Source organism: Marmota marmota, unplaced genomic scaffold (assembly GCF_001458135.2).
Source record: "Marmota marmota marmota unplaced genomic scaffold, marMar, whole genome shotgun sequence".
Lineage (NCBI taxonomy): Eukaryota > Metazoa > Chordata > Mammalia > Rodentia > Sciuridae > Marmota > Marmota marmota.
Genome location: NW_026000057.1, coordinates 10,504,589 through 10,514,920, shown reverse-complemented (window position 1 = coordinate 10,514,920; position 10,332 = coordinate 10,504,589). Strand labels below are relative to the sequence as shown.

The 10,332-nt window shown below is 49.1% G+C and overlaps 1 protein-coding gene across 1 annotated transcript in view; it reads right to left on the bottom strand.

Annotated features, from left to right (window-relative positions):
• Fhdc1 (FH2 domain containing 1) overlaps positions 1-10,332 on the bottom strand; it is a 36,936-nt gene that overhangs the window by 1,289 nt on the left and 25,315 nt on the right. Inside the window, exons 9-12 of the mRNA XM_015484357.2 lie at positions 9,817-9,887; positions 7,472-7,589; positions 2,788-2,952; positions 5-517 (exon numbers count right to left, since the gene is read on the bottom strand). Of these exons, the coding sequence (XP_015339843.1) occupies positions 5-517; positions 2,788-2,952; positions 7,472-7,589; positions 9,817-9,887 (867 nt within the window). The remainder of the gene's footprint in view (positions 1-4; positions 518-2,787; positions 2,953-7,471; positions 7,590-9,816; positions 9,888-10,332) is intronic.

Here is a 10,332-nt window from a genome sequence, read left to right as displayed (position 1 = left end):
GGGCTCGGGGGAACGCAGAGGCGGGTTCCTCGGGCTGCGGGGCTGGAGGCTGGCTCTGCCAAGCGGAGGGCAGCTCGGTGGCTTTCTCTTGGCCCTCTGGGGCCTGAGGTTCTTGTGCCCCACTCGGGCCTCCATCCCGTGGTTCTCCAGGCTCCATCCAGGCTACCAGGGGCCGGGCCTGCCGGGGGCTCCTCCGGGGCAAGCTGTTGAACTTGTTGAGCGCCTCGGGGCTGTCGGTGCCGCTCTCCAGGAAGGTCAGCAGCTCGCGGTCAGCAGAGGTGCCCAGGGAGAGGCGGGAGCGGCGCGTGTTGGGGGGCCGGTAGGAGGGACTGATGGGCCTGGGGTGCAGGAAAGGGCTCAGGTCCTCTGCACCCTTCTTGGTCAGCAGCTCCACGTCGTTCTCACTGCTGCTCCGGGCAAACCCGAGCTCCCCGCTGGCCCAGGAACGCCTTTTCTGTTCCTGCTCCTTCAGCCGCTGCAGCTGCCTCAGCTCCTGCACCTCCCGGTCCTGGTTGTCCTGAAGGGAGGGAGGAGAAGGCAGCGTGAGACGCGGGGCCTCCTGCAATCGCAAAGCCACCTACCCTAAGAGAGGGACTTGCGTGGAGGACAGCCCTGGGTCACATCCCACGCTGAGAAAGACTGTGCACTGCTTTGTGCATATGCAGGGGTGCAGGCGGGTGGACGAGGCCCTCCCAAAGAAACGCAGGGATCTGGCCCAGGGACTCGCCACCCTGCTCCAGCCATCTGTCTACAGGTCTCCTACCAGCTCTCCAGCCAATACACTGTCCCTTAAGCACAGGCTCTGATTCCACATATAGACGCCACCTCAACTCCAAAAAAAGCCAACTTGTTCCCACAATCAGGGAAGAGGAAGAGGAGTGCATAGGCTTTACAAATCCTTCCACCTGGCTGCAGGCCGCCCAGTCCCTTTCAGAGAAACTGAGTCAGAACCAAACACACCTCGTCCGCCTGGGCAGCTCATCTCCAGCGGTCCCTCGGCATCTGCAGGGGACTGATTCCAGATCCCCATGTGGACACCCAAATCTTAGTTGTAGGGTTTGCACATAACCCATGCACATCCTCACATATACTTTAAGTCACCTCTAGACTAATTATAATGCCCAGTGCAACGGGGCATTACGTAGGCAGTGGTTATGCTGCGCTGTTTAGGGAGAAATGACGACAAAAGGGCCTGCACTCGTTTGGCACAGATGTGCACTTTACAGAAAAATACTTCCAACTTGTGGTTGGCTGAATTTGCAGCGGGAGAACTGTGGAGTGGAGGGCTGGCTGCATCCGTGTCACAAATCATGGATCTCTTTTGGGTTGGGAAGCCATGTAATCATGTAATTACACGGATCTCACGACCCAAATCTGTTATTGTTAGCAGTTTTTATTTGAAAATCAATTTCCTCTTACAGTGGACTTTCCAAGTTTCTGTGAGGTTCTGGCTGGAGACTCTTGGCTCCTCCTTCAGCTCTGGCCTAAGCCTCCCCCAGGGTCCCTAAGCCTCTCCAGCCTTCTCCAAGGCGGTGCATGGTGAGGTGGGGCCAGGTCCTGGCTTTCAGGACAGCTGGGCGACAGCACCACGCAGGTGGCCTCACAGGCCTGTACAACTTGGATGGGAAGTGAGGGCCTCAGAATGTCAGAAAGAGTCAATCTGGCCTCTGCTACCCTGTCCCCCACCCCATGACCTCCCACAACTGAGCTCACTGCTTGGACAGAGGACAGTAAACGTGGCTACCGGCTGAGACTCCTTCTAGCTGGATAGAGGAAGGAGCTAAAGTGAAGCTGGGCTTGAGAGAAATGTGACCAGTTCCCCCCAGGAAGCTGGCTGGGGACAGGTCTGCATGCAGGGTAGGAGCACCAGGCTCTGGGTTCCATCCCCAGTGCCAACTAAGTTAATCAAAATAAAATACAGGGCAAGAGATGACTCAGAAGTACCTGGCTCTCCATCGCCACCTAATAAGAAGGAATGTCGGATTCTGTTTTAATCAACATTTTGTTAAAAGCCTGACTTGCAGCCAGGCATGGTATTGCACGCCTGTAATCCCAGTGGCTTTGGAGGCTGAGGCAGGAGGATGGCAAATTCAAAGCCAGCCTCAGCAACTTATCGAGGCCCTAAGCAACTTGGCCAGACCCTGTTTCAATATAAAAAATAAAAGCGATGGGGCGTGGCTTAGTGGTTAAGCATCCATGGGTTCAATCCCTGGTATCAAAAAAGAAAGTCTGATTTGCACAGTCAAGCTACCCTGAGCATTTCCCGGCTTTCTATTTCACTGGAGATCACTGGAGTGGGTGGTTGAAGGGCACCAAGTGTGGCCCCTGTGCTCAGGGCAGCAGCAGCTCCTTATGGATCTGGGAGTGACCGTAGGCTTTGCTGGCCTTCGTCATGACACCACATATCTTCCAATCATCCCACTGCAACAAAAGTGTCCCTGAGAGTGGAAATTCTCTTCTGGGAAGGGGCTGAGTAGGACATTAGGATCTTTGGTAGGAGTGTAAACATGTGACCTCCATCATGAAGTTTGCTAACGAGATGCTTTTACTGCGGGTGTTGGTTAGGGGCCAGACACTTGGTGATATGGACCCTGCAGGTCTGGAAAGGCAGAGCCCGGCCCCAGCCAGCCCAGCCTGGGCCTGTCCATGCCACCTGGCCAGATGCTCCTGAAACCATGGAGATGCTGAACTCTCTTTCCACCACGGGCAGAGGACCAGGTCGGCAAGAAGAAAAATAAACATCCAAACCACTCTGGAAAGTGTGCAGACGTCACCAGCCAGCCGTACCTTAACTGCTTTGTTGAATCTGGTACAGAAGTCTCTGAATATCTGGAAGCACTCATCCAGTTTCATGGTTTCTTTGTCTTCACAGAAGAAATCTATAAGTGTGTGAGCCTCGCCCTGCAGCTCCTGTTTCCAGTGCTCCAGCTGGGTCAGCTTTTCCAGCGCAAACTGCAGAAAACAAACAGGAATGCACTGAAATAGACAGGGTCAGCCGAAGAGGCGGGGCACTGTCTGCTGCCCGGGGAAGACCGGCTCCCAGGGCTCGATTTCAGGTCTTGGAGAAGGGAAGGCTTATTGTCAGGCCACTGCACTCAGAGCCAAAAGGAAAATAAAGTCAACCCAAACAAAGCTGAGCAAGCAAGGTGACCTGCTGCCTGAGACCTAGGGGCACAAAGCAGACTGAAGCTAGGGGTGCATGGGGTGCGCCTCTGGTCCCAGCTACCCAGGAGGCGGAGATGGGATCGCCTGACCCCAGAGTCTGAGGTCAGCCTGGGCAAGACAGTGAGATGCTGAAAAAAAAAAAGAGGAAAAGAAAAAAAGACTGATTTAAGACCTTTACTCTGTAGAATGCCACTAACAAGTTTTCACTTTCAACATTACTGAATAAATTCCTCAGGTGTACGGGCGGTTGTATTAGAAAAACTCGCAGTGATGTACATGTCTACAATCCTAGCAAATGGGGAGGCTGAGGCGGCAGGATCTCAAGTTCAAGGCTAGCCTAAGCAACTCAGTGAGACCTGTCTCAAAATTAAAAATAAAAAGGACTGGGGGTGTAGCCCAATGGTAAATCGTCCCTGGGTTCAATCCCCAGTACAAAAAGCAAAGGGAAACTCATTCTACACCAGTTCTTCCTTCTATGGAAACTGACTCGTGCTAGCCAAAGGTTTAAAGTGAATTTGTACTGACAAGGTGTCCCTTTTGCCCTGTCGAGAGGGAGTCTAAACTTAATTCCAAATAAGATCTCTGGGGTCTGTGTTGCAGGACTGAAGCCCTCGTGCCAAAACTAGGGGTGCCACCTGAGTCAGCTGGGAAGCTCTGCCAATCATCCAGGCTTGCACCCCATATGTGGTTAATAGGTTTGGGGAGCACCTTGCACTGATGTTTTAGCAACAGTCGCCAGGAGATTCTGGAGGGTCTCAGGGCTAGGATTTAGTGACCCATACAAACCCCTTCTCGCTGCTTTAGTTTTCCTTGTGTATGCTTCTACAATACCCAGGCTCCAAGGCCTGATTCCTGTGTGGCAGGAATGAAGGAAGCTTGCTTTTCCCAGGGAGGTCCCAAGCCTTTTAGGACAGGATCTGCCACATCAAAGGGTCACAGGGTGCAACTCAGGGACCTCAGGTTGCACTGTCATGAGAAGGCAGGGTGGTAAAGGGAAGACTGAGTACTTGGAATCCCACTGAAGCCTTGTGATCCTTTCGTATTTACTGGGTGTATGTAAAAAAGGGATGTAGGAAACATGTTACTCCATGAAATCCCATGTACTATGCTTTGAAGACAGAGTCACATTTGGGCAACATGTTTTGGAGTGTGGGGGCCACAGGCCTCGAGGAAGGCGGTCACTGTCTGAGCACGCCTGGTGAGCTACAGACCCAAGAGAAATTCCTTTACGGCTTGCCACTTCCCACCCATTCTAACCACTTTATCTGCTCGAAGGCCCTTTTCTTAAACCAAACACATTCTAGAGGCAGTAGGAAACCAAAACTATTTAAGAAACCAAATACCAGAGAGAACAACCGTCTGAGTCAGTAGCTCAAGGCAGTGTGTCCCTTGTGCTGTGTTTTCCTTCATGGAGAGGAGGGTATTCACGCAGGGATATAAATCTCCGCCTGTCATTCTTATGCAGGGGGGTAAAAGGGAGTCCGGCCAAGAACAGCTCAGCTGCAGAAGACAGGCTTCCCAACAGCAATGTACCCAGGGGCTCAGCTCCACCTCGTAAGACTCATCTGCAGAGCCTGTGGGGATCCATGGACACTGGAAAGGGAAGGCCTCAACGTGCCCACGTCACCCCAGCCCTGGGCAAATGGACCACACAGAATGTGGACCTGAAAAATCACCATGGCTGAGTTGCACACCATGAGTTCAACATGCTTGGGGCACAGTTCAAAGTTGTGCTGGCAGAGGACAATGACAAAGAGATCAGCAGTTGGAGTGTCAACCAACTTTCCATCCCTAACTTGCCTGCTATGGACCAGAGTCCCACACCAGCCTGTCTCACCCAAGGGTCAAAATGCTGATGGGATCTGCAAAAAGATGCATCCCTGTCACCTTTCCACTCAGAAACCTTGATTGGTCCCTCTGCTTAGCCTCGCAAGAAGCCCAAGGTTCTCAGACTGGTGCTCAGAACCCTGCACAGTCCGACCCTGACCTACTTAAGAATTTTCATCTCATCTAAGAAGTTGAGTTTAAGAAACAAAAAGCCATGGCTATGTGGCATTTTTTATTTAGAGATAAATACGGCTACCAGGCCGGGCGTGGTGGCCTATACCTGTAATCCCATAGCCTTGGGAGGCTGAGACAGGAGGATCGTGAGTTCAAAGCCAGCCTTAGCAATGGCAAGGCACTAGCAACTCAGTGAGGCCCTGTCTTTAAATAAAATACAAAAATAGGGCTGGGGATGTGCTCAGTGGTCAAGTGCTCCAAGTTTAATCCCTGGTACAAAAAAAAAAAAAAAATCCAACTAAACAAACCAACTAAAAAAATGGCTACCAGGACTGGGGATGTAGCTCTGTGGTAAACACTCTACCTGGTGTGTGTGAGGCCCTGGGTTCAATCCCTAGAACTACAAATCAACACCACAAAAACTAAAACTAAAAACCCCCACAACCAGGAAGAAGAGTTTAACTAGTTAAAACAAGGTTGCCAGGAGGTGACAAGAAGGAAGAGCCATACTTCCTTCTAGACCTTTCTACATCAGGATTTAGTATTAGACAGAAGCTAGGGATACAGTTCAAGGGAAAGCCTTGCTCTAGCATGCTCAAGGTCTTTTTTTTTTTTTTTTTTAAAGAGAGAGTGAGAGAGGAGAGAGAGAGAGAGAGAGAATTTTAATATTTATTTTTTAGTTATCAGCAGATACAACATCTTTGTTTTGTATGTGGTGCTGAGGATCGAACCCGGGCCGCACGCATGCCAGGCGAGCGCGCTACCGCTTGAGCCACATCCCCAGCCCCTGCTCAAGGTCTTTGGTTTCACTCTCAGCATCACAAAAAATAGAAAAAATTTGGTATATGATATTAATATTTAAGATAAGAACTTGGGGGAACAACCACACTTTTCATTTTGTTTATTTTTTGTGGTGCTGGGGATCAGACCCAGAGCTTTGTGCATGCCAGGGGAGGGTTAATCTACTAGACCACAACCTCAGCCCAACAACAGCCCACACCAGCACGTCTCACACAAGGGTCAAATCTTTCCTTCCTTCCTTTTTTTTTTGGGGGGGGGGGTAGGTAGCAGAGATTGAACCCAGGGGTGCTTTATCACTTAGCCATGTCCCCAGCCCTTTTTAATTTTGAGACAGGGTCTCCTAAGTTGCGATCCTCCTGCCTCAGCCTCCTGAATCACTGGGATTACAGGTGTGCGCCACCAGGTCTGGCCCAACAACCAGAATCTTGATGGGTGAGGGTCTCATTCTTGGATTCCTGAGCTTGTTCTATGCAGCTGACAGCACTTACTACTGCTTTGTGTCTCTGTGGTCCTGCTGCTGCTGGTGGTACTCATTTTGTTTTTGTACTTTGAGAAAAATGTGAAGTAAGGGAAAATTAGCATTTGGTTATATTTGAAAGCAAATAGAGAGCACAGGTTGAGTGATTAAAAAATAAGCTTGTAGGCCAGTGTTCGCCGACAGGAGCTTCAGCTCAGATCACTCTGACATAACCCAATCAACGAGTGCAGGCCCTGGTGTCTGGCCTCAGAGGGCGCTGCTCCTGTCTGCTGCGGAGGCAGCCCAGCCACAGGGATTCTGCCTTGTGCAGCTCACAGCACCAACAACCTTTAAGGCAGCACCCCGGTTCAGAGGATGCAAAAGCATGAGATGGTGCCACTTTTTTTTTTTAAATGAGGAAGATAAAAGAAGTATGTCAGACTATGTGATTAGTGAGTCACAATGAGCTGTCACAGACATGTCCACTCGGCTGTTTTCTGTTGATGTTATTCGGAACAGCTCCCGACACACCCGATGGGGTTGTTGTATTTGGGTGTTGATAGGCACGGGGACGGGCGCGCGCATATGTATGCTGCTCTCATTAGAAATCATGCCAATATGCAGCTTGTCTCTTCCATATAAACAAGGGAAGGAAGAAGAGCCTGAGTCCTAAGTGTCTGGTTGAGTTCTGCAGAACTCTGTGCTGTTGTCCAAAAGCTGATTGGTTTCGAACCCAGACTCGAGTTGCCAGGCACATTCCAAATATAAGTGCCCTAAGCTGATGCCCACTCACTACAGTCAGGAGCAAGGGGGTCACACACAATGAGCAGCCATAAGCAGAAGCCGCTTTCCTAAACTAATACCGAGCTTTAGACCACAGCCAACATCTTCTGTAAGAAACAGGCATCGAGAGATGCCGAGTTCCTGTACTAACTTGGGGGGAAACATGAACCTGCTGCTTCCACAAATACACCACACAAACGTCAGCAGCCCTGGGGGGGAGATGAGATCTGAGGGACTGGGGACTGCCTGCAGTCACCTACGAACCTGGAGGAAGTCTTCCATCTGCTGACGGAGCTCCCCGTCCCGCTGGATGTTTTCCTTCAGCGATCGTGTCCTGACAAAGAGCGAGTGCAGTTCTGCCTCCGTGTTATCCAGAGATAATCTAAAGAAGAGAGGGGAGAGTGGGCAGTGGGCACGAGGAAGCCCTGGGTCACGTGGGAACATCAAACAGGACCCACAGCCGGCCAGCCCTGGAAGCAGGAGGGGAGAGCCGCCCTGGGTGTAGGTCTGGGAGTCCCCACGTGTTGTTTCAGGAGGCAAGTCCTTCCCAAGAACACACCCCGGCTCGGAGGAGGCTGTCACTCTGCGCTTACAGGGAAGACAACCAAAACCACAGGCCTCTGAAGATGCTCACAGGCTGATGTGAGCACGTTCATGCAACAAACGTGAAAAACTAAAAGCCACCAGGGCTCTGGAGACACGCGCTCTCCTGGGGTTGGAAAGCTCTAACCCAAGAGGCCCAGCCATGGATGCTGACAGCCCCATCGTAACTCAGGGTCCCGTGAAGACACTAAGCCCACCTCTCCCTGCTTCACACAGCCAGGCAGCCCGAGCTCTGCTTCACAGAGAACTCAAACACAGCCAACAGCCCTGCAAGTAAGAGGTTACGTGGACTGCAATGCTTCGAATCCCTAGAGCAAATGAAGATTAGTGAAAGATGAAACATGAAAGAGGGTCTTGCAACCTGGCAAAGTGAACAGGTGAAATTTATAAATGAGGCTGCGTTCATGCTTCCGTCGTCGACACTAACTTAACTTTGTGCAATGAAATTTTCCACCTTAATTGGTCCTGGGTGCCCATCTGAGATACAGTTGTACTTCACCTGTGTATTCACCTTCCTTTTCATATAAACAAATCTCACTGAAAAGGAGTCTTCTACGACCAGATCTAGCTAAACTTCTGATCCAACTCAGACCAGAAATCCCCTTTCAGGAAAGGTGGCGCACACCTGTAATTCCAGTGATTCAGGAGGCTGAGGCAGGAGGATGGCAAGTTTGAGGACAAACTGGGTAACTCTGTGAGACCCTATCTCAAAATAAAAAAAGAAAAAGAACTGGGATATGGTGTAGTGGTGCAGAGTACCCCTGAGTTCAGTCCCCAGTACTGTAAAAAGAAAATAATGATGATTTCTCCTTGTATTATCTTTTAGAAGGTCTCTATAGTCAGAGTAAAAATATTCCCACGGATTTCTTCTAGTAATTAAAAAGCAAGACAGTTTGTGACTTCTAAGCTATCCATTCTTCTTGGAGAATAATCAGGTGATCTGTAAACATGAATTATGAACTGTTTACACCTTTGCACTGATAATCCCCCTTTGGGAAAGACATGTAATCTGTGGTTAGATGTTCACAGAGTCAATAACAATGAGATACTGGCCAATGACAGGCTGTGAACTATGGTTCACTTGTTTATATGCATATGGCCCGGCTCTGTCACAGCTGGCTCTAGTCACTCACATAATAAGCACACAGTATGAACGGGGCTGATGCAAGGAGCGGTGCACTGAGCCAGATCCCGAGAGCCAGTGAGGGTGTCTCTCCCCAGCTCTGCATTCAGTGACTCTGTGTCAGCAGCCTGATATCAGCCAGGTCCCAGTATTCATGGCATGGAAACAAGCAAGTGCTACAAACCAGGGCTTTTTTTTTTTTTTTTCCCCTTAGAGAACTAGTTATCAGAAGCATTTACCTTGGAATGACTATGTCCTATATGTTGAAAAACTCAGGACTCAAGATGGTACACACACAGAGATTAAGCCTACATTAAAGAAAGCATGCTTCCATATTAGGGTTAGAAGCAAATTAGAGTGATGTAATTAGAGCTTTGTTTGGGAGATACTTTCTCTGTAAAGTTGAGTGACTAGTTTAAAATCAAATCCTTTCAGAGTTCTTGGTATGGTTCCAAGCCCTTTTAATGCAATAGAAAATAAATGTACTATGTTAGATTCTACAAGGAAACAGCGATGTATGGCCCTGAAAGTTTGACTGATACAAACCAACTCCCAGGGTAATAAGCTGTGTTGTTTGAACCCTATCTTTTGGGTGTGGAAGGATTTGAAGTTCTTAATCCATATATATTTTTTAAACTGATGACATTTCATTAGAATAGACTAAAAAACTTTTAAAAGATAAAGGTTAATTACTCAAAACCCCCAAATTCCAAGGCACACACACATCTCTGTTAAGCAAATAAAAAGAAGGCCTACAAGTTTAACAAGGGAAAACTTTTTAAAGTTCAAATTTGAATCCCTAAAGTTTAACTACTCAGTAGTTTCCCCAGAAGGGAGCTAAGCCAAGCAGTTCTCCCAGCTCACCGCCTGCTTCCCCACTTACCTAGCAGTCTCCTGAACATGATGCAGCTTTCCAGAAAAGTTTAGAAGGTTGGCATCTTTCTTCTGGGCTTCCTGAAACAAGAACAGATTTTTTTTTCTTTCCCTCATTGGATGGATAAAACTGGAAGGAAATCATCTTCTGAAGGCTTAAAGGAACTGTGAAATCACTGCTCATTTTCAGCTTGCAATGTTTAAAGCAATTCACTAACATATGAACTCCAATCCTCTTAGTAAGATTTTCCAGAAGTCTCAAGATACATTTAACTTCCCAGAGCAATCGATCGTGACATGAAATGCAATTCATGTGCACGGGGACTCAATGGAAGGAGGTGGCAGCTTAGCAGGGCCCTTTGTTTTTCAGAGAACCCAATACCTCCTGCCTAAATACCACCATACCTAGGAGTAGCCTTTCCATGACTGGGATGCCTCGGCTGCTAAACCAGTTTGCAAACTGAGTTTAGTCAGAAGGTACACAGTCCTGGAGGCGTGTGGATTCTTCAACTGGGGGGAGGGTGAG